General features: G+C 44.6%; 1 protein-coding gene across 2 annotated transcripts in view; it reads right to left on the bottom strand.

Moving 5' to 3' along the window:
* Positions 1–3478: 3478 nt before the first annotated feature.
* The window catches only part of GRIN3A (glutamate ionotropic receptor NMDA type subunit 3A), a 169333-nt gene continuing 148147 nt past the window's right edge, over positions 3479–24664 (bottom strand). The window contains exons 7-9 of one of the 2 annotated variants that reach the window (XM_047829605.1): positions 14177–14341; positions 12287–12363; positions 3479–7621 (exon numbers count right to left, since the gene is read on the bottom strand). In XM_047829605.1, coding sequence (XP_047685561.1) covers positions 7279–7621; positions 12287–12363; positions 14177–14341 — 585 coding nt within the window. In that variant the 3' untranslated portion in view covers positions 3479–7278. Of the gene's footprint in view, positions 7622–12286; positions 12364–14176; positions 14342–16849; positions 16973–24664 lie in introns of those variants that run through there. The other variant, XM_047829606.1, reaches the window with a different exon arrangement.

The raw sequence follows: 24664 nt of genomic DNA, 5'->3' as shown, positions 1-24664 counted from the left end.
ATTATTGGAAAAGTACTGGAGTCTTCTCTTTTTCTTTTTTCAGGTCTTATGGGGGATGGTCTCTTTTTTTCTTGACTTTCCTTTGTTATCTTGGAAATTGTCTTGGTAATTTGGACCAAAGTCTGGGTTGATCTGCTTTAAGGCATGTGTCTTTACATCTTACCCTCTAACTTCTGTAGGGATCTTTTTCAAAGGTGCTCAGCCATTTCTGCTAGTTGTGGCATTTGTACATGAATTTCCATTGGGATTCCTTATTTATTTTCTTAATCTCAATCCAGATCCAAAGGCATATTTTTCCTTTGAGGGCCATTCTGTGCACGTAGTACTCTATGCGTGTCACTTGAGTAATGAATGTGATTTGATCTTGTGGCGATTCAGGGGGAGCTTCTGGACAATAGAGAAGTGGTCATCGGGCTTCTTTTAGACCTAACTGGGATGGTGATGCTCACTTCTTGAAGGAAGCTGTGTGCTGCTCTCATCAGTTTCATGGTCGTTTGCTGGTGTGGAATGCCTTTACGCTTTGGTTATTAATTTTGTTGAGGACTGTCAATTGATAGATAAAGCCAAGTACCAGTGAGTCTGCAGAAAAATTTCGACTACTTGTTAACCATGAAACCTGACTTGAGACAATAAGACAGCTACACTGAGAGGATGTAGACACTGGTGGGTGGGGTGCATGTTGGATTGGTTTACACAGTAGGAAACCCCTGGTGTAGAAGTAACCTCAACATTTCCTGGATCTGTCATCGTCCCACCACAAAGAAAAATTGAGCTTTACTTTCTGGAGGTTTCTGTTCAAGTTTGGTCTCTTCCTAATAGTAGATATCAAGGTCTTATTTGTAGCATACTTCACAGATACTAAAATAAGGACACGGAAAGAACAGTGTCTTAACGTAGGTCCCAGTCCCCAGCAGAGGGCCTGGCACATAGCACTCCAGGAAGGTCCACGTGGTAGGTTAATTCAGCTCCTTGCTTCTGCTAACAGGTCCTCTGAAGTCTGCTGAATTGGACCAATGTGTAATTCAAACCCTACTCACGTTTTTTCACTGTCCAAGTGGAAACAATTTTTCCTCATATATATTGAAGTTACTCTTCAAATTTGATTTTCCTAAAATATATTACTATATTTTTAAATTTCCTTTTGTAGTGATAACAAAAGGAATTATTATGAATTCTAAAACTACTACCTCTGTTCAAGGCAACCCATGATAGCTAGGGTGTCTTCTGTAGGTTTAGTCTTGTTTTGAGGGAAATTATAGATAAAGTTGGAAGCAGTACATTTGCATTAATAAAATGCTATGCTTTGAGGATTCCAGGTTACTAAACTCTATGGAGTAGAATGATTGGAAAGATAGGATGTGGGAGCTGAAAGGAACTTTAAATAAACCATGTCCTTATTTTAAAGAGGAGGAAAGCGGTCCCAGGGCCACTCAGTTTAGTAGTAACAGCAGAATCAAAATGTGGCAATCAGACCTCTGTTTTCTTTTACCCTAAGTGGAGACCTGTACAAATAAGAGTGCATGTTATCAGGAAGATAATAAATTAAAATACTTTGAGTCTTCTTAGTCTTTTTGAAGACATACACGAACCTAGTATATTTATCTTTTTTTTTTTTAAGTTTATTTTGAGAGAGCGAGAGTGCGCACAAGTGGGGAAACAGCAGAGAGAGTGAGAGGGAGAGAGAATCCCATGCTCACAGCAGAGTCCAGTGTGGGGCTTGATCCCATAAACCATGAGATCATGACCTGAACTGAAATCAAGAGTCGGACGCTTCGCTGACAACCACCCAGGTGCCCCAAGGAAGACAAAGTTTTAAATATGCTAACATTAAAAAAGTCTTAGCTAGGTCTCTGCTGTGGACTGAATGTGTACCCCCAAAATTCGTGTATTAAAACCCTAATCCTCAACGTGATGGTATCTGGATATGGGGTTTGGGGGAGGTAATTAGGTTTTAGTGTTGAACTCTCATGCTGGGATTAGTGCCCTAACAAGAAGAGATGGGAGAGTGCTTGCTTCCTCTCTGCTTTACACACACACATGTGCGCGCGCGCGCGCACACACACACACACACACACACACACAGACGGTAAGTGTTTTTGTCTCCATAGTACCTGATGTGCATTTATCGGAATATACACCACATTGTTTTGCCAGTTTGTATCTCCCCACTGGACTGAGCTCTGTGGGGTCAGAATCTGCTGTTTGTCTTTCTCTTTCCAGCAGCTAGCACAACATCTGGCTCAAAATACGCATCCAATGAATGACTGAATGATGCAAAACAACCTTGGGTAAGCTGGTGGTTGAATTAGATTGCCATAGATTTGTATTTGTATGATATTCAACTTGGTTATATTCCCAAAGAATGTGTGTGAAGAATGCATCCTGCTAGCAGGTTCATGATGGCAAGGTTGCCAGCCACGAAAAGTGCGGGGTGTGTCACAAACTGCAGAGTGCCTGAGACTGTGGGACTGCTGCCTGATTTTCAGCTGTATTTGTACCAGTTTTTGGTTGGGCCAGAAAGCCAGAGATGCCTAAAACAGCTGTTTCTGTGAGCCTCGGGGGCTACAGTGTTGAGTTCAGTGGTGCAGTTAGTGCATTGGCTTCCTTTTCTGTGGAGCTGGGGACCAGGCTGAGGCAGGGGCTGGGGGAGCTGTGGGGGTTGGAGGAAGGAGAGGAGTTGTAAGGCAATGATCAGAATCCTGGCAATGGACAGTGGCTGTTCTGGAATTGTACCACCTGTGTGTCAGTCTCATCCTGCCACTACTCTCACTAGCTGTGTGACCTTGGGCAACTTCCATAATGCCCCGAGTTGTAGTTTTGCCATCTGTAAAATGGAGTTTACTTTAAGTTTTTTAAGTTTATTTTTGAGACAGAAACAGAGCATGAGTGGGAGAGGGGCAGAGAGCCCGATGCAGGGCTTGAACCCATGAACTGTGAGATCATGACCTGAGCCAAAGTCAGGCGCTTAACCAACTGAGCCACCCAGGGGCCCCATGGAGTTTATCTACTTTAGACCAGGTCTAGAGAACCTGTGCCATGGGGTTCTAACGAAGATTAAATAAGTGCTCAGTAAATGTTAGCTATGACAGTATTGTCTGTTCATAGGTAGGGAAAAGGGCAGATTATGAGAAGGTCTTCGAGCTTAGAGAGCATGCCCATCTTCTTCACTGCTGTGTCTCTAGCACTTGGCTGTTTAACAAGCAGAAGGCTGTTGAATTACCACACGAGGGTGGTCCGGGCAGAATTTTTTAGAGATCTCTCAATGTTGTGGATTTTCCTAGAATGTCTTTCAGACGAAGTCACTTCGATTCTACTTTGTGATGCCTGGGCTCGAATTTTCTCAGTATGTTTTGGGACCATGTTATCTCAACTAGGTAAATGTATAAATCACAGCATGATTGGGTCTCCTATGAGGAAGGGGCTGGTACCATGCCTGTATTTGAATCCCCAAAGATAATGCCAGCAGTACATTGGAAAATGAAGTTTCTATCTGAACATTTATTCCACAGTCATAGAAACTGAAGATGGAAAAGACCTGAGGACATCTAGTCCATCCACATGATTGTACAAGAAAAGTGGCTGGAGCAAAACAGCCTGTTCACTTCATGCTCACGAGACAGCATTTCAATTCTTCCTGGAGCGGAGCGATTGCGCGCACACAGTACAATGAAGACACAATGCAAACACTCTTTACAAACCTTAAGAAAATACTTCTAAATACGTTATTTTCATAAAACGATTGGGGACTAAACTGAAAAAGTGAAGGAGTCCTGGATTAGATGGGTGGTGTTGGTGAAGAAAGGAACAACTCAACAGAGCAGGTCGTGAAGCGGTTCTTTCCGTGACTACTGGATTTTCTGGTTTGCCTATCAAAAATGAGTTGGGAGGAAGAGAGGCTCTAAAGTACTTTCTTTCCCCTTCATTCTTTATCCACACCTAGGACGTGCGTATTAGCTCCAAGACTTTGTTGGACCCAGCACCAACACTGGAAGCCCCCAGCCTGGAAGAGACGGCTCAGTTTTACTTGGTGGCTGCTCTGGTTGGCACAGAAGCGGAAGCTCCCAGATAGGGCTTGTGCAACAGCAGGATCCATGAATAATGGAGAGTCCCCTCCAGGCATGTTGAAGAGCTCAACTGGTTGTATCCCTGTGGCTGCCTCACTTGTCTTCCCATTCTTCCAACTCCTCTTTAATGGCTGGAAGGATCCCCTTGCCTCTCCACCTCGAGGCATCCACACCCTGGGGCCCTTATTATTATTGACAGGAACCAAAGTGTAGCCCTATCAGTTCCTGATCACCCCAGTTCCTGATCACCCCTGATCACCCCGTCGTACTTGACTGTGTGCTTCCTGTGCCAGAGGAATTTCCCCTTGGGACACGGGATGGGGTGTGTAACACAATCAGGCTGTCACGTTCCAGGTTTCACCACACCAGAGCTTGGATTGGAAAAGAACGGGCCTTCCTGATCTCATGAAACAGAAGCCCAGAAGAGGAGGCAAGGTAGCATCCCTGATCTTTTTTCCTTATTAAAATACCACCCTCCACCTGAAGATTTTGATCTTTGTGGTTTTTGAGCCTAAGGGGAGCTGAAAGAACAGAGGTGGTGAACAGAAAGGAGGGTTTTCAAAGGACCCTCCATTTCATGAACTCTATAAAACACAACACACTGTTTCACACATTGCAAAACACTGTTCAATTACTACCGATAAAAACAATCATTGCTACTTAAGACAGCTTCATCTCACCACAAGCAATTACGCTGTTTCTTTTTATCCAGAAAATGGAAGCATTTTAAGCAATGCTGACAGCAGTAAGTCTGCTTTCAGCCCCTGCTGCTGCTTGTCGCATCCTGGCCACCATTTTGGCCAAGAAGTTCCTCAGAAGATATTCGAGAAGCTGTGCACTGGCCATCTACTTTGTGGATAGGCAGGGCCGTCTGGCATGTTACCACTGCTCAGAACGCCCCAGGAGAGAAGCTTAAGGTAAACCCGTTATACAAAAATCCAAACTTACAAAACAGATACGTTAGGGGATAACTGCATTACAAAAGGATTTTTTACAAAAGAATTCACCTCTGGGTTCCTTTAAATAGCCAGCTTCTCAAGTACAGTCAGAATATGAGCTGAGTTATAAAAATGTCTATGTACATTAGGAGCATGGCTGTTATGTGAGTTGAGGTACACCTGTACATCAGCCTTCCAGGCCGCGCAGAGGTTTGGGGAGCGCAGAGCATGATGGCAAGAGTCTACAGCATCATCAGCTGTTGCAGATGGGTAGGGATGGCTACCAGGCATAATTTTCCAAAGACAGTTGCAAACCTATTTCTGGGCCTGGGGCGAGAACATGGGAGGATAGGGCATTTCAAGGCAGAATTGTCCTGTTTCCAGGGCTCCCCATTCTGTTTCATCTGTGAGGCTGAAGTCCAACTAGACCCTTCCCACCTCTCATCAGTATCTCTGTGCCTACATCCACCCCAGGGCTTTCTCGGACAATTAACTAAAGTGTTATCTAATTACAGCTTAAGGAATTATCTTTCCCTGGGGACGGGGTAGTGCTTGGCAGAAACACAGGAGAAATTTTGTGATTGAGGAGACTTTCCAATGATGTGCAGCTGTTAGAGCACAGTGCTTTGGGACAGTGCTGTGAATTCATTGTGGGCGTTCCATTTGATATGAGGGCGGAGCAAAATAACTGGTAAGTAAAGCAGTCTAGTCCTGAATGGTGCCCTGGGGTGGAAGTGGCTGTATGGAAGGTCAGTCAGCAGCTGTGTGCTGCAACATAAACTCAAAAAGGCTCTTACTTCTCCCCAGGCCTGGAGCAGCCATACTTCTTGAAGTGTTTCTTGAAAAGTAATTGTTGGATCACACCTGTCAATCACCTGGGAGAGTTTGTTAAGAAGTAGGTTTCTGAGCTCCCCTCCAGACTCCCCAGCTCACCCCATCTGCTGGGGAAGGCCCTGGCAATCACGTTCTAATGGGTTCCTAGATGCTTCCTACCTACACTAGCCCTGGGAACTGATGTTCCATAGTTGGCCAGGACTTTCCCTTCCTGCACGCATGTCCACATCATGGCAACCAGGACAAGGATGCCGGCACAGAGGGGAAGCCAGGGTACTGGTATCACTTTCTAGGGGCATTGGGTGGGGCCTGGGGGAGAAGGGAGGGACCACACCTGGTCACAGCCCCTCAGGCATGAGTGGGTATGGGGCTGGGAGACGGACTTGGTAGTGACCAATATAGCTCTGGACAACAGGGGACAGTCCCAAATGTTAAAGCTTGGTGTTTGCAGGGGAGGTTTGATTTTGGGATTCCTAGAGCTGAGGCAAGTGCTGATTTGAAAATGGCCTGGAATGTGGTTTGCAGAGCATTTTCACTTCACCCACAGTGCCAGCTCACATGTCCCATACAGGCAATAAACAGGGATATTCCAGTATCATCCTAAGGCCACATCCGTGCTTTGCTTTTCTTTATAAAAGGCACACTCGAGTGGAGATGCTTAGATTGGAAGTACAGTCCTATTCATTCCTTAGCCAAAGAGCTTTTCTGGCCTGGAGCTTTTGTTCTTCAGCATGGTGTACATTTTTAATGTACTCACCTCTTCTGTCCTGTTCCCACTCACTCACCACATCCCTCTCCCCTTTCATAGTCCTACTAAATGTGGGTCAGGATGGTGTCGGAGATCCAGGACCCTCTCAAAAACATGGCTGTTGCCTGATCCAGTCAGTCCTTGGTCTGCTGTGATGCTAATGAGTTCACTTAATGTTTTACATACCCGCCTCACTGCCCTAAGTTTCTCTGGCCCTTATCTGGCTCTACATTCAGAATGCAGGAACAAATGCAGATGGGAGACTTGTATCAAAAGCCCCAACCCTGGATAATCCTGTTCTATACTAAGATTAAAACCAGGTATGAGGAACAGTTTTATCTCCTGTTGGTGTTAGGGCAGAGAAAGGGCTAAAACCCAGAACTATGTGTGTGGCACCTGATGAAAAGATTTTCAGGAGCTGGGGTTACCTGGTCATTTACAGACCCTTTACCACGCAGTTTACTCCTGACTAATTTACGATCCCTGCTCTTGAAATACCCCTACCCTGGAGAGCTAGAGAGCTTCTGAAGAGCTGTGGTTGCGTTTTAGGCTACGGGATGAGCAGACTTGACCTCTAAGAAGACTTAGACCTCACCTTCCCCACACTTGTGTCAGTAGTTACAAAAGAGCATTACAAAGTGTCTCAAGGGCTCAGAGGAATGCCAGGAACTGAGAAGGGGAGCAGCATGGTCACCTAGGACTCACAAGTCCGGTTTGTCCTTTGATACTCTTCCAGCTCCGTTTTCCTGCTCACAGCCAGCTGCAGCTCCTGCCGGATCACCTGAATCTGCTTCTCGAGCTCTGAGAGTTCCTGCATCACTGAGTTCCGAGCTCCATTTAGGGAGTCCGCCTTTCCATTGGTGGTCAGTGAGGCAGGGAGCTCTCTTCTTCTCGGAGGGAGTGGGATGTCCTGGTGGGCCTGGATGCCCAGCTGGTTTTGTCCTCTTTCGTCACTAAAGATGTATTTCCGTCGGTTGTCATGACTCAGACTGGAAGTATTCCACACACTGGAATGCTGACGGGGTCCCACATTGGACCTAGGAAACAAAGACACATCAGATTTACCTTCCATTCTGCAGCTCTTAGAGTGCTGTCCCCCGACTGTTGGCCATTTCAAACTGCAGCCGTGGAGTTGGTTATGCATTCAGAGGTGAAGCCACAAAGCCAGGGACAGACTCCTGCTGGAGTGGCACAGGGACAAAAAGAGTCAATACAGTTCTTTTTCAACTGCAGTTCAAGGTCTTACCAAATCGGAATGGGTGTGTCATCTGGAGGGCTGATGGACCAGGGTGTGGCATATTTAATGAAGTACCTTGGATGTCTTTCCATTCCCTTCCTGCTGGTGAGGCTCAGAGAGCAGCAGTGCCTTGAAACATTCTCTGGCCATAAAGATGGTGCTTTAGGAAAAGGGAGAATCTGTTGGACTCGAAGCAGCGATACTATAAAACGGCTCATCCTTAGTCCCACAGGACTACTCTGATGTTTACTACTTGAGTTTGAGGGGAATAAAAACATACAAGCTGCAGGTTTCAGCAAAAAGTTTTCCATTATAGGGATGACTTTACATGGGCTGAGAATGACAGCTCGTGTCTGAAGCTTAAAAAGAAACCCCAAGAAAGCCTCAAATTCTTGCTGGAATAAAGAAAGTCAATAGAAATAGATTCACAATCCTCCTTTAGGCTTCCATCAAAGCAACTACCCACCCCATCTCAGAGAGATGGCTGTAGACAGGAAGAGTGACTGTCGGACAGGCACAAGAGGAGGGGGATTTGGTGCCTGAAATCCACTGCCAGATGCAATGAGAAGAGTTTCTTGCTTCAAGAACAGACTGGAGCCCTAAGCAGGATAGCTTCTGCTTTCTTCTAGCCGGGGAGGAGGATGGCGGCGGGGAGGAGGAGGGTTATGACCACTTTTGCAATCTACCACAGGGCAAACCTAAGTAGAAACACTCTATTATAAAGTCCTTGTGTTTTTGTTCCCATCCATGTAACTGAATCAAGACTTTATTTCTGGATTCTTACTTTCCAGAAGAAGGGGAGGACCTCCAGAGGCAGGGGAACAGGGAGGGGTAATAAAGTCTTGATTCAGTTACATGGATGAGAACAGAAACACAAGGGCTTAATAGGATGATTCTGCTTCATCTTGCCCTGTGGTAGACTGCAAAAATAGTCACAATCCTTTGTTCCTCCTTTCCATCCATGTCCCTCTCTAATGTGACTTTGCAGCTCATCTTTATCAAGGGGGATTCAAGGGCAGGGGGGAAGTCTGGCTTTCCCTCCCCCTTGTGGTTTCATGACTTGTTTTGGCAACAGAAAATAGCAGAAATGGCACGTGGCAGTTCCAAGCCTAAACTTTTAAGAAGCCTCGTGCACCTTCACTGAGGGTCCCTCTCAGACCCTGCTGCTACAGTGGGAACCAGTCCAGACTAGTCTGCTGATATAACAGATCATGTGCAGAGAGTCCCCAGTCTTCCCAGTTGACCCAGCCGAGGCCATAGACCAGCCAGCTTAGCTGCTTTTCCCCTCCCCACGAGCTGGCTGCAGCCATGTGAGCAAATGTAGCCAAGCTCAGCCCAGTCTGGCCCAGATCAGGAAACTGCACAGCTGACCCACAGATTACTAAGCAACTTGCTGTTGTTGTAAAAAAGTTATTAGATCATTTTCTTACACAGCAAAAACTAAGAGATACATGCCCCAAGCCATTAAAATACATTCCAAACTACCCTGCGGTTCCTTTACATTTCTCATCTAAGTCTCATGTCAATGAGCAGGTGGCACCAGAGTTTAGCTTTCATGGGTCCTTGGCTGTGAAACAGCTCCACTGGCTTTACACCTAGATCAGACGTGCAGTTACAATTTTACTTCCAGCCCTACGGATCCCTTGAATTTTTGCTTCAAATCTTTTCCAATTGAATTTGAGAAATTTCAAGACCGTCTCATCTGGTTTACAGTTTTTGTGTATCTGGGGGTGAGGAGAAAGGGGAAATGGGGGTGTATTGGAGACCCAGTGGGGTGAAGTATAAACCAAAACTTACATGAAATCCCAGGTTCGATAAACCAAAGACTAGGCATAGTCTCTTGCAATATCTACTTTTTTTCTCTGCTTTAAATAGAAAAGGAACAACATCTACTTTAAGCCTTTCCTCAAATCCACATGTTAGTAATTCGTTCACCTTTCTTTTTTAACTCAAAGAAATCTTTATTCTCCAGCAGGTACACACACAATCCACCATCCCCGGTCCTCGGGGCCACACTCATCTGCATTCACCCACTAATTTATTGTTTTATTCAATAAATATGGGGCACACTGGAGGGACGCCAAGGTGTAGCAGACACAGGCATTTGCATAGATATTCTTCCAAGAAAAGAGGGAAAAAGTTTTCAACCCAACAGACCTAACTCTGGGACCACAGAATGATTCCTAAGGAAAACCTAGGAGAAGGGTGTCTGCAAATTCTCCTGGTATGTCTGGGCAACCACAGAAATCAGGTAAGTGGAGATAGCCCATGTGGCTTTCTCCAGAGCTTTGTACAGATATCTGGGAGTATATATAATACGGAAGAATAAGCAAAAGCTGGCTTCCATGACAAAGGCTGGTTGCCAGCATTTACAAGTGCCCTGGTAATCGACATGGGGCTCTGGGCTCCCTATGAATAGAAGATGACAGATACTGGTGTCTAATTGGAAGCCTCTACAGGGTTTAGGTTATGTTTTGTACTGAACCTTCCTCAGCCTTAGAGTGTAATGTGACCTGTGGGTGAACTGCATTTGACACTAAAAATGAGCAAAACGAGCTTCCACAGACCAATTATGCAACACTGAAGTTCAGTACTCCATGAGACTATTCCGAGGAGACGTGACAGCTGGGGGAACCTCAAACACTCAGGGCATCTGAAAGGTTACGTACAGCCGGGTGTAGGGAGGCGGCACAGCGAGCGTGGGCCCAGGATAGGCCATGAGGGCATGTTTTGTCTTAGCTCCTCAAAATAAGGGGCTCCAAAACAGAATCTGCCAAGAAAAATGGATCCATTGAGTGGAAGACACATTTGGTTCTCAACTGAGGTGAGAGAGAGGTGACTAGGGATCACGTCACGGTTGGAAATGGGATCACTGGGCTTCCTGTTTCTATTGTGGCTGGTAAACAAATGCTTTGTCATGAGATAATGTCTGTGCTGCTACGTCTTCTTGTGTTCCTCTAGTTAAAAAATTTGTGTTAAAAATAATTACAGAAAAAAAAGCCTATGTAACATGACATAGAACAGCTGTGACCTGATTAGTCTACAGCTTGTCGCTGACAGGGCTGCAATATGATCCAGGAATACCACAGACTGAGAGGGTGGGAGGTGCTCACTGACTGGAAAGAGGGGCTCCGAGAGATAACGGAAAGGATTCTGACAAGCTAGATGCAAACTGGAGACAATGGGATGGCAGCAGTCCCAGAGGAGGTACAGACGATGAAAAAAAATCATGCTTTTTCACCCCTTTTTCCTTCTCTGCTATTATGAGAAGCGTGAGTGGCAGATTTCAAAATTACCCAGAAAGCTGAACTTTGAGCTGAAGCTCTGCCCCAGAGCTGCCTGGAGGGGGTGCCCTGAACTGAGGCCTCTGGGCCTGAGAAAGAAGGAGGTGGGCGGCCCCAGGCAGCAAGCAGCAGAGGCCAGCCAGGAGCTGGGCCAAATGTTACCGGCATCTTCAGCCACAACAGCCATTCCCAGGCTGGATGTGGGGAAGGTGTGAAGCTTCGGTTTTCAGATGTCATCTATGCATTTAATGCTTTTTACTTCCTATTAACGAGATGCTTTTTCTAGGGAGTTTGTAGGAAGAGTGCCAGGAAATGGATTAAGCAGAACACGTCTGTTGCATATTTCAAATATTCCTAGGAGTGCTGGAAAGGAGTAGGGAGCAGAAACATGCCAGAAAGGCAATACTGTGTGAAACGAATTGCCTGCAGTACTCATGAATTAAGTCTTATGTGTACTCTGTGCATGATAACAAGAGCTAAAATGGCTTTGTTTTCAGGGCTTTACATGTATTATCTCATTTAATCCTGACAGCATCTCTAGGAAGTAGGTACTGCTTTTATCACAATCACAAATGAGGACACTGAGGCACAAAGAGGTTAAAGAAGTAACTTGCTCAAGGCCACATGTATAGCAAGTGTCTGTGACAGGATTTGGATCCAGATGCTTGACTTTAGAGACCACAGCCTCATTGCTAACCATGACATATATTGCCTATACTGCATTTCAGTGTCCATGTACATACAGATATATTTTTTATTCTCTGTTCTATTTCTGTTTGAAATCACATATACTTTTACTGAGGGTGCTATCATTAACTTGGTCCTGATTTGATCTGAATTATTTATACATTATTTCCCCTTGGAGCAGGGAGTCTCAGTTACACCTCTCCACTTGTATTATCTTTTAGAAATTTTTTTAAATGTTTGAGAGAGACAGAGAGAGAGAGCAAGCACACAAGTGGGAGAGGGGCAGAGAGACAGGGAGGGAGATACAGAGTACGAAGCAGACTCCAAGCTCCTCACTCTCAGCACAGATCCTGACATGTGGCTCAAGCTCACGAACCATGAGATCATGACTTGAGCCAAAGTCGGATGCTTCACCTACTGAGCCACCCAGACACCCCAACATCTCTCCACTTTTATTTTAACCAACATAAAGACACCTGGCGCTGGTCTCTTACCTTTTTTCCACACGTTTAGTCTTGAAACGCTGCTGCTTTTCCTCTACAAATGATGTGTTGAGTGCTCTATGTAATCTCTGGCAGAAAGAACAGATTCACGCATTAGAAACACACAGTCTGGGGGGCGCCTGGGTGGCGCAGTCGGTTGAGCGTCCGACTTCAGCCAGGTCACGATCTCGCGGTCCGGGAGTTCGAGCCCCGCGTCGGGCTCTGGGCTGATGGCTCAGAGCCTATGGCTCAGAGCCTGGAGCCTGTTTCCGATTCTGTGTCTCCCTCTCTCTCTGCCCCTCCCCCGTTCATGCTCTGTCTCTCTCTGTCCCAAAAATAAATAAACGTTGAAAAAAAAAAAAAAAAAAGAAACACACAGTCTGGGACAAAGTACCTCCTGAGATTCAACAGTGTATCTTGTTGTTACTAATATTTTAGCCTCTTTAAACACATTTCCAGGGATGCCCCAAAACAGATCAACAACCTTCAGCCCTAAATCTCAAAAGAACCAAATTCTGAGTTGTTATTCTACCTGGAGGGAAAAAAGTAATTTGATAGGTAGCTTAGAAACACTCTGGGTTGGGGGCACCAGGGTGGCTCAGTCGGTTGAGTATCTGACTTCAGCTCAGGTCCTGATCTCGAGGTTCGTGAGTTTGAGCCCTGCATCGGGCCCTGTGCTACCAGCTCAGAGCCTGGCGCCTGCTTCGGATTCTGTCTCCCTCTCTCTCTGCCCCTCCCCTGCTCATTCTTTCTCTCTCTCTCAAAAATAATAATAAAGATTTAAAAAAATTAAAAAAAAACACTCTGGGTTGTAAAAAGGTATGTGACAGAAAGAAGAGCTGTCACAACGTGTGTGGCAAAAGGCCTTGTGGAACTGCTAAAGGTGAGTCAGAAACTTAAGTCTGAACTTCTTGCCAGCCAAAACAAAGCAGGCAAGCATTCAGAATGAATGAAGCCAGTCACATTAGCACACAATGAAGGTAACTTGTCTGTGGAGTTCTCCTGAGGAGACCAAATACTTTGCAGGATGAAGCAGGAAGAACAGGGTTCCAAGTGAGGAAACCAAAGACAGTGACTTATCAAAAAAAAGGGGGGAGGGGAGGGGATGGTATTAACACAACGGAGAGGTTGGCATCTGGCCTGACAGCCAGACAGCCCAATGAGGCCCAGGAGGCTGGAGGGAGCCCCGAGGGAGCCCTTGGCAGGAGATCAAGATGGCACCGTGGGCCTCTGCCTCACCAGGGTCAGCTGATGCTGCTGCCAGACCTCTCCCCTTCTGATTCTCAGTACCCTTTGGATTCTTCTACTTTGGCCCTCCGTGCCAGCTGCCTTCAGGGGGCACTGTGCAAGGGAATGTGCCTGAAGGGCTGGTTGGCCTGGCGGTTTCAGTCCTCCCGTGAATGAGCGTGCTGGTGTCTGCCTTACCCGGCCGGCCTTCGATCCTGTGTGGCTCTGCCTTGGCACCAGTGGACTTGGCCCTTTGGGACTATTGAAAATGGGGACAGAATAGAGCTCAGTGGGTTCATCTAAAGGGAAACAGGGACTCGAAGCTCATTTAATGAGTTTCAATTTTAGCTAGAATGGAGTCTGTAGGAAATAAATCTTTCACACTATCTCTTCAGATTGTCGCTATTAAGTGAAATCAGGTTAAAAACAATTCTGTTGCTTCCAATGTGAGCAACAGTGGAAGTTTATAGGAAAGGACAGGTTGTTGTGGGATAGGCTAATTCAAGGGGAAAGTGAATTAATGGGATAGAAGAACTCCATCTTCTACACCGTCTAGACCACCCTAGGTCTCTTGGGAACTTGTCACCTGTCATTCTGACTTGGGGCTCTGGACTCTCCCACCACTGGGAATTCTGACAGTTAAGAATATTGGAGCAGGACACCTGTGGCACTCACCTGGCTGGTGTGGAGCCAGTACTGCAGCCTAGATTTGTTCTTGATTCGTGGAAGCAGCAGCCTGTACACTATGTGCTCACCAATGGTGGTCAAGATGGACAGACCAAATCCAACGCACAGCAGCACGAAGAGTCCAGAGAAGTGTTTGATGCCCATTTGCAAAGTCTGTGGCAGAACAGGAAAGGAAAGGCCATGAGTGTGATTCTCCTCCTGGCCCCAGGCTTGTTTAAAAAAAAATTTCTTTTAATCTTTATTTATGTATGAGACGGAGACAGACCGTGAGCAGGGGAGGGGCAGAGAGAGAGGGACAGCTGTCAGCACAGAGCCCGACGCGGGGCTCGAACTCACGAACTATGAGATCATGACCTGAGCTGAAGTTGGACGCTCAACTGACTGAGCCACCAGGCACCCCTAGGGTTGTTTTTAGATGCAGATACTTTTTCCTTGGACCCAAGCAGAGTAGGAGAGCATCCCTCCCTGCGAGCTCGGCAGCCTTCACCATACTACACGTTGTGAGAGGAACCCAGCCAGGACCAAGGGCTCCTGAGCAGCACACTTTCCAGGGAGCTGCACACACATAGTTCTATTTTATGAATGGTTCCTGCGTCTGGAAGGCCCCACAGTCACTACAGAGAGACTGAGAGAGCAGGAGAGACCAAGAATTGAGACAATTTAACAAACTAAAGCACTGAACAGTTATCAAGGAAAGAACCTTTCTCAGGGACACAGAATGAGAAGGTTTAAGGGAAGAGATGATGAATTCGATAATTTTGACATTCAGATCTGCAGGAACATAGAGATCATCTAGTTCAATGTCCTCATTTTTTATTTTTTTAATTTATTGTTTTTAATGTTTATTTTTGAGAGAGAGAGAGAGAGAGAGAGAGCGAGCACGCACAGGGGAAGGGCAGAGAGAGGGAGACACAGAATCCAAAGCAGGCTCCAGGCTGAGCTGTCAGCACACAGCTGATGCGAGGCTTGAACTCACAAGCTGTAAGATCATGACCTGAGCCAAAGTCGGTCACTTCAACGACTGAGCCACCCAGGCACCCCTCAATGTCCTCATTTTACAGATGAGGGACCTGGGACCAGGGAAGTGAAGTAAAATCAGGCAGGTCACAAAATTAGACAGCCACAGAGGAGAAAAAGGAAGGACCTAATATTTACCGATTGCTTACTTTTTTGCACTGAGATAGGCATTGAAACCACAATTCACAGTTGAAGAGACTTAAGTCCTTTCAGGTTTTAAGTGGCAGAGCTATTCTATAATTCCATGTTTGTTTAGCTGCAAAGACTGGGTTCTTTCTGCTGTACAACCCAAACAGCAGCAGTTACATAACAATAGTTACAACGACTATATGGGGCAGGCACTGTGCTAAGTGATTTACATATGAGATCTAACAAAATCCTCACAAATTCTCTATGAAATGGGTATTACTCGGTCACAGACATCAATGATGACAGTCAATCCTGCAGAAAGACTGACACACCGAGTGCCTACTACGTGTCAGGCACTCTTGAAGTACCATGGGATGAAGACAGGAGGGTTATGTCCCTGTTTGTTTTTTTTAACGTTTATTTATTTTTGAGACAGAGAGAGACAGAGCATGAATGGGGGAGGGTCAGGGAGAGAGGGAGACACAGAATCTGAAACAGGCTCCAGGCTCTGAGCTGTCAGCACAGAGCCCGACGCAGGGCTCGAACTCACGGACCCTGAGATCATGACCTGAGCCGAAGTCAGACGCTTAACCGACTGAGCCACCCAGGCGCCCCACGTCCCTGCCTTTAATCAGCTTGAGTCTAGGGAGGAAGCAAACATTTATATCCCATGATATGTACGCTGATCCAGGTCTCCTCAGTTTTGTAGAGGAGGTGGCTTGTGAGATAAGATTTAAAGTAAGAGAGGTAGAACGTGGAGGCTTGGTGAGAAAGTAAGCACTCTGAAGGCGGAAGAAACAGAGGGAAAGAAGTGACCTCTGGTGCAGTGGTGGAAGAGGTTGTGAAACAGACCAATATGGCTGAGGGGGAGAGTGCAGCAGGCGTGTGTCGTGAGGGAGAAACAGGGCCCACTTAGCATGTCAGTGCTAAGGAGCCTGGTGTCATCCCTCTGCTGAGGGGTTTTGATCACCATCATTGTCATCATCAATAATTATTTAGCAGTTAATTGTGGAAGGTGTAGCTCTGAACACTTTATCACTGTAGCAGCTTGCTTACTATTCATAACAACCTATGAGGTAGGTACTTAGGAACAAAATAGCTTAGCTATTGTCCAAGGTCCAATATACTTGTCCAAGGTCACATAACTAGCAAAGGTTAGAGCTGGGGTTCAAACCCAGGCAGTCTGGCTCCAGAGCCAATACTGTTAACCACCTCACTTGACTGATGTCAGTGTCCTCCCATTTTCTTTTTTTTTTTTGAGAGACAGCATGTGAGTTGGGGAGGGGCAGAGGAAGAGGGAGACAGAGAATCCTAAGTAGGCTCCACGCCCAGCATGGAGCCCAATGCAGGGCTCGATCCCATGACAGTGAAATCATGACCTGAGCCCAAATCAAGAGTCAGATGCTTAACCGACTGAGCCACCCAGGCGCCCCTTTTTTTTCCTCCCATTCTCTTCAGGGGTTTTCCTTTCTTGAATTCTCTCCATTTCTACCTCCAATCCTGAAGAAATAGCTAGCCAGATGTGATTCAGGCATGGGTCTGCCTCCTGGGTATACCGGGAAGTCCATCTGAGGGCAGCAGAGGTAGAGCTTGGGGATTTCAGATTCCAGTGGAGTCTCTTTTCTTCCATGACAGCACCTGCAGCAATGGCTCTGTATCAATGACAGCTTCTGGGATCCCTGGAGAAGTAATGGCTCTAGGTGAGCCAGGGCACAGAGCATGCCCCACGTATAGGAGCTTGAGCACAAGGCAGGACTAGGGAGACCACCTGAGATTGAGGCAGATGCCCAGCCGTAGGGAATAAAAGAATGCTGGTCTAGGAAAGGCAAGAGGTGTATCAGGTCCCGAGAGCTACACAGGTCCCATGGATTCTCCTGGGACATCTCTGTACCAGTGGTGACCACCCATATAATGCTGACCCCCAGAAAGTAGATTATGAATGTGTCTGAAAATAGTCCTTGGGCTAGACCTGTCGTAATGTGTATGGTATGGCTATTATATAAGGATTCAATGAGTTGTTACTACTACGGTAGAAGAATAAAATGGCGGAATTCATTTCCAACTTTAACACTAACATCGTCAAACATTCAGCAAAACACTTAACATACTGGCACTGCTTTCTTATAAGTTGCTGCCAAGATGAGGGTGACAAACATAACTTATGGCGAAACATCACATCTTGCCTTTGCACGCGTGGCTTCCCCCTCTTGTGCATGACAAGAACTGGTCTCATTTTCCTCTTATTGCCTCAATAACAAATAGGCTATATTCAGTTTATTTTACACATTTTTCTTTCGATTTCTGTTGTTTACCCCCACATACATTTAATAGACTAACAGATAGTTACCATCTATTGGGCGTCTAATGTGTGTGCCAGACATCATACGTGCATATTATGATCTTATGATAAACCTATTAGTATTATTATCCCCATTTCACATTCAAGGAAACTGAGTCTCATAGAGATTAACTACCTTACTCAAGATCTTACAAGCTAATAAACGAAGGAGTCTGGCTATGGATCCAGGACTGTTTGATGCTAAAGCCTGTGCTGCTTTTCAAGTGAACACTATTTACAGGTATCCCTTGTGATCTGAACTCTTAATATTTATTCCCTAGAACTTGCAGATATTTTAATTCAAAATCCACCATCTGAATTGAAAATCCACTATAATCTTCCTGTGAGCATCACTGAATGTGTTTAAATTGGGCCTGAGTCTGAGTGATAAGATGTCTTGCTGTTCTTCTCCCAGGATATTCAGCTGTTCTTCTCCCAGGATCATGTTGAATGAATGTGCTGTGCATTAGCTATGTGCATCTGCTCCACATATCACGCGAAAAATTTCTTTCTAATAAAGTGGAACTTGCTCAACTTCACATTTAACATTGGCCAGAGGAAGAAGAAGAGAAGCAGTGGATATTCAACGTCAAATCTTGACAATAAATTTAAGCAATGCAGACAAAATGATGGCGGTTGCAAGTGACGGGAGTATGGACATCACTCAGAAGTGCAGTCAGGGCCCAGGGGTGTGTTGTCAAGAGCTGCATAAGTGACGGCAAGGCAATGCCAACAGACATGAGGTTCGTGTTTTCCTCATCCCATTGCTTCTTCTGAAGCTTCATTTGATAGCTTGCAGCCACACACATCTGGGGGCTCCAGTGCCAAAGAGAGAAGACTGTCCTAGGATTTAGCCATGGGCAAATCTCACGCATTCGTGGCTTCACCTAGTCCTTCACATGCTCCTTCTAGGCCATCTGATGTCACTGAGCTACCTCTTTAATCAATAAGTAACCACTCAAAAATTTGCCTTGCTTGCTTATTTTATTTTACTAAATATTATTTGTATTTGTTATGCTTTTTTAACATTTTATTTTAGTATTTACGTTAGTATAAATTCATTGCATTGTGGAGGGAAAACATACTCCGCATACCGCACCTGTGAATATCCACTAATTATGCTTTCAAGAAGCGGTATTATAAATGCTTTATATTATGCAGAAATCGTTGATGGATTGTCATTTATAACAATCCATGCATCATGTCTAAGCTATTAAACATTTACATGTGTCTAAGACCGCTTTAGACAATTTAAAGAAATTGACTGGGGTTTTGGGTGAGGTGGGAATGCTTTGTGTCCTTTTTTGTTTTTGTTTTTCATTTTTCATTTAAAACAATGGAAAGGACTCCCACCATCTGGAAATTCACTAGCCAACATATTTCTAGGAATGGACTAGAATCAGATAAAGGGAGATGCCTGTACTGTCAAATGTCCTGAGTGGTCTCTGCCCACACCATCAGTGCTCCCAGTGATACACAGAGGCCAAGACCACCAATTTCGTTGCTGCCTAAACTGTGCTTTGCATCTTGCTCAGATGTGGACATTTGAAACATCTGACAGCTGGTTAGATAACTGACTAGTTCTGAAACCTCCAGCAGGAAATGCACTGAAAGTATTTCATGCACCATTTGCCTTAGATGTGACTAAGTCCCGAGCCCCCAGTGCACATCTCTCAACACACGACAACTACCACTTTCTGTATCCTCTAAGGAGTTGTCTATACTTGTTTTCAAGTCCTCTGTCCTCATTCTCTTTTGGATTCACTCCAATCAGGCTTTTTGTCCCAACCTATAACCTCGATGATTCCTGACGAAGCCATCAATAACCTCCACATTGCCAAGGCCAGATCAGTTTTCACCTTATTCATGTATCAGGTTGGACACCACTGATTATTTCATCCTCTTTCACATATTTTCTTCACTGTTTCAAGGATACCTTTATTCTACTTCAGTCTTGTTTACTGGTCCCTCCCCACCTTTCTGGTCATAAACATTGGCATGCCTTTGATTCTTTGGCTACGTTCACTTTCCTATCCAGACTCTTGGCTTTAAATACTACCTATATGTCAATGACTTGTACATTTACATCTTCCCCAACTCTCTATTCAGTCTCTCTACTTGGATATCTAATGGACATCTCAAACTTAACACGTTGAAATAAGCTAACTCCCCCCCCCCCCCCCCCCACGCACACACACTGGAAACTGCTTCTCATAGTCTTTCTCATCAAAGAATCTCCATCCTTGAAATTGCTCAGGCCAAAAACCTTAGAGTCATCTTTGACTCCTCTTTCTTTAGTCTTCCATACCTAGGGTGGCTGCAAATATGGTGGACCCTACCTTCAAAGTTTACCCAGAGTCTGATGGCTTTCCACCACCTCCACCGGCCACTCTGGTCTATGCCACCATCATCTCTTACCTAGCCTAATGAAATAGCCTTCTATTTGATTCCCTGACCCCCTCAATCTGTCTTCTGCACAGGATTCAGCTTAACCTCCTCAAAATACCATGTCATTCAATGACTGGTGACAGTATTCCATCTCATATAGAGTAAACATCAGAGTCCTTACAATGGTCTACACGACCTTCCATGATTTAGGCCCACACTTCCTGACTTCATATCCTTCTCTCACTTGTTCATTCTGCTTAGCTACTTGGGCTTCCTCATGCTTCTTTAAGTCTACAGAGCAGGCGAGGATCTTCGTTTTCTGTTCTCTCTGCCTATAACTCTTTAGCCAGTAATCAATACTGTTCCTTCCCCACATTTTCTGCAAGTCTCTATTTAAATGTTATTTATCAGTAAAGTCTACCCTAACCGTGTGGTTAAAAAGGCAAATCTTGGGGCCTCTGGGTGGCTCAGCCGGTTAAGCATCTGACTTCAGCTCAGGTAATGATCTCGAGGTTCGTGAGTTGGAGCCTTGCGTCGGGCTCTCTGCTGACAGCTCCAAGCCTTGAGCCTGCTGCGGATTCTGTGTCTCTCTCTCCCTCTCTGCCCCCTCCCCTGCTCACACTCTGTCTCTCAAAAATGAATAAATATTAAAAATTTTTATTTTTTAAAAAGACAAATCCTGCCCTTCTCCCTTTCTTTCCTGGATACAACCTATCCCCCTCGCTGTTCTTTTTCCCTACTGAGATAATATATATTAGTTTATTGCCTATTTTGCTCCTCAAGTAGAATGTAAGCTCTAAGAGGCCAGGGATTTTGCCCATTTTGTTCTGAGCATACACTAATTGCCTAGAGCAGTGCCTAGCATTTGCTAGGTGTTCAATTAATATTTTTTGAATGAATGGAGGAAAGTGTATGAAAACTGGAATCTTTTTTTTTTTTTAATAACGTAAATGTACACAAAATTTTACCCCAAACACTTTCGTATATCTCAGGAGATTTTTAGAATAATTCTGTGAAGGGAAAGACAGAGATGGATATTCTCAATTGACAGATAAGAAAACAGGCCCGGAGACCTTGGAGAACTTGCCATCCTGACTTCTAATGCCAGTGTTCATCATTCATCACTCTGGGGACCTCACTGGGGGGAAATATATTTACAATTAAAAAAGTAAAAAATTGGAGACAGAATGTAATGATTTTAGCTGGCTTGTGTATATTGCACTGATTTTATTCCCTTCATGTAGTTTGGTGGGTCTACCAATCACAGATTCCCTGTTCTTTGGTCCCCTAATGCCAAGCATGTGACCCAAGGTAAAACCAATTTGCATTTGAAGCAGAGACTTTTGGCATCAAAAGTGGGTGAGGCTGAGTCATTTCCAATGTCAGTGCCTCAAAGGCATAGGCCCCTATATCCTGCCACTAACATCCCTTGAATCCCCTCTCATCAGTTACTCTCTTTCTTACTCCAAAACGTCGAGTTCCCCGCTATTCTTTTGATAATCCCTTCTTTTCCCCTTGCTTAAATTAATCTGTTGCTTGCAACCAAAGAATCTGAGCTGACAGACTGCTTAAAGGATTAAGCTCCTCTAGCTCTGAGGTACAAATACTATCTCTCTTGATATAGACTTTATTTCTCATGCAGAACGCTGAAATGAATGGGTAAGCCTGTTCTAGGCAGATTTCTCTGACAGGGCGAGGCTTTGCTTTTCTCTGCCTCCAAAAGCTGTGTATAGTAGGTGCTCAATAAATAGCTTATTAAATACAGTATATATCTGAAAAGAAACTTAGTTATAATTACTCTCATGATTTCCAACACCTTGTAAATATGCTTCTCTCAGAGCAAAATAACTACAAGAACCAGGGGAGATCATTTCATATTTCAGTGATTTAGTGCTTTAAACTTTGCATGGTCTCCTCTTTGAGTCTGCAAAACCCAATCCTGGTGTTCACAATAATTTTCGTTGTTCTTAAAAAAATTTTTTTTAATTTATTTTTTGAGAGAGAGACAGAAAGAGCAAGCAGGGGAGAGAGAGCGAGAATCCCAAGCAGGCTCCACACTGTCAGCAGAGCTAGCCTAGATGTGGGGCTTGAATTCGCAAACCATGAGATCATGACCTAAGCTGAAATCAAGAGTTGGACGCTTAACAGACTGAGCCACTCAAGTGCCCCTTTCGATTTTCTTTCATAAGAACAGCTCCTACTCCTGTTCTTATTAAAGAAAAACAAAAGGGGTGCCTGGGTGGCTCAGTCGGTTAAATGTCTGACTTCAGCTCAGGTTATGATCTCACGGCTCGTGGATTTGAGCCCCGTGTCAGGCTCTGTGCTGACAGTGGAGCTTGCTTCAGATTCTGTGTTTCCCTCTCTCTCTCTCAAAAATAAACATTAAAAAAAAAAAAAAGAACAGGAGTAGGTGGGGGGATAATGGTTTTAGTGAGAGGTAAAGAAAAGAAAGGCTGTGGAGCTTCTGAAATATGGATGACTCCTAGATACTTGGAAGCAAGATGAGTAGGAAGCAAATGCTGTTTCTAATTTAGAAAACCTGATTTTTATATATATATATATATATATATATTTGCCACCCACTCTTTTGACCAGAAGAACAGCAGCTCAATAAATTTGGCAGATTCATTGTTGCGTCTATACATACTACCTCTGAGGGTAGTCTGAGCTGTCAGCACAAAGCCTGACACGGGGCTCAAACCCACAGACCACAAGATCATGACCTGAGCCCAACTGGGCTGCTTAACTGACTGAGCCACCCAGGAGCCCCTACCTCTGTCTTCTTTAACCTGGAATCTGCTTAATGGCTCTGTCACCATGGCACTGCCCATGCTGCTGAAGAAATTCTCTCTCTGTTGCTTACATTTCCCAAGCCCCTGTTCCTTCTAGGCTTTGACAACCATTTTTCAGCTTTGGACTTGGTGCTCAATTTGCCACATTAGCTCCATTGTGCAGTCTTTTGAAAATCTAAATTTATTATTAAAACAACTCAGAAAAATATTTCTAAAACTTAGAGATGATTAACCATAATCCTTTTCCTATACAAATACTTTCTTGTTTAAAAAAATATTTTAGGGGCACCTGGGTGGCCCAGGGGGTTGAGTGTCTGACTTCCAGTCAGGTCATGATCTCTCAGTTAGTGAGTTCAAGCCCCACATCAGGCTCACTGCTATCAGCCTGTCAGTGAAGTGCACTGCTTTGGACCCTCTGTCCCCCTCTCTCTATCCCTCTGCCTCTTGCACTCTCCCAAAAATAAATACAAAAAATTTTTTTAATTTTTCAGTAATCTCTACAACCCAACATGGGGCTTGTGAGAAATAAGCCACTGACCCAATCAAAGGAGGGACACGGATACTAGGAGCACAGTGAAGTGAGGCTTTAATCAACGTTCTTGCAAGAGTGTGTCTGATGGCCAGGCACACTTGGGGCAGTTACAGCAGACTATCTCCTAGCTTGCAAGTCCCTCCCCTGGCTCCTCATTGGCTGAGTACTACAGAGGTTACAGCCTTATGCAGACATCACCTATGTCCTATGCCTACTAAGGCAAAAAGTAGTCTGATTGGAACAAATGTACATTCCCTGAGGTGATGCAGAGACTTTTGGTCCCTCTCCCCTTTGTTCTTTGGTTCATGATTATTGCAAAGGCCATGAAAATAAGCCTGGTGAAGCAGAGATGGGAAGAAGAACCAGAAAGTGAAGGGCTCAAGGGTTTGGGACTCCATTATGGGGGAGGGAGAGCTTCATATATATATATATTTACAATAGGTTGTAAACCTACTGTTAATTAGACAGCACAGCTTTTGTTTGCTTTTTCTAAAAACGAATCATCTCCCTTCCTTCTCACAGGGCTCAAACTCACAAACCCAAGGTCAAGAGTCTCATGCTCTCCCAACTGAGCCAGCCAGACGACCCTACAAATACTTTCTTTCAATTCTTCATTTTCTCTTCTGAACTGCATATGAACCATACACATATGTATTTTCCAGAGTTATGTAACCATAACATATAACAATCATCCTTTTTAAAAAACAATACAATTTTTTAAAAATGTGAGTTTAGTCGTTTTATTAATTTTAATGACTCTATATTATCACCTATTATTTATCATAATTGACTTAACTAATCTCAAACTGTCAAGTGTTTCATTTTCTTTAATATTATTCATTATACATACACGATAAATATTGCTGCAACAAAAAATAATTTGTGTATAGCATTTAAAAATTGTTTGTGCTTCTCTGACATACATATTGCAATGGGTGATATTAACAGGTTAGAGAGTATAACCATTCTGATGCCTTGTAGTGTGTGAAACAGCCCTCACAAAATGTGAAGAAAATCATTCCCAGGGCTGCCACAATGCACAGATTGCTCACATTCTTGCCAAGCCTGTTTCTTTCTTTCTTTTTTTTTTTTAAGTTTATTTATTTTTGAGAGTGAGAGAGAGACAGAGTGTGAGTGGGGGAGGGGCAGAAAAAGGGAGACAGAATCTGAAGCAGGCTCCAGGCTCTGAGCTGTCAGCATAGAGCCTGATGTGGGGCTCGAACCCACAGACTGCGAGATCAAGAGCTGAGCCGAAATTGGATGCTCAACTGAGCCACCCA

The sequence above is a fragment of the Prionailurus viverrinus genome, chromosome D4, assembly GCF_022837055.1.
Source record: "Prionailurus viverrinus isolate Anna chromosome D4, UM_Priviv_1.0, whole genome shotgun sequence".
Taxonomy (NCBI): Eukaryota; Metazoa; Chordata; class Mammalia; order Carnivora; family Felidae; genus Prionailurus; species Prionailurus viverrinus.
This window is presented reverse-complemented; position numbering and strand designations above follow the sequence as displayed.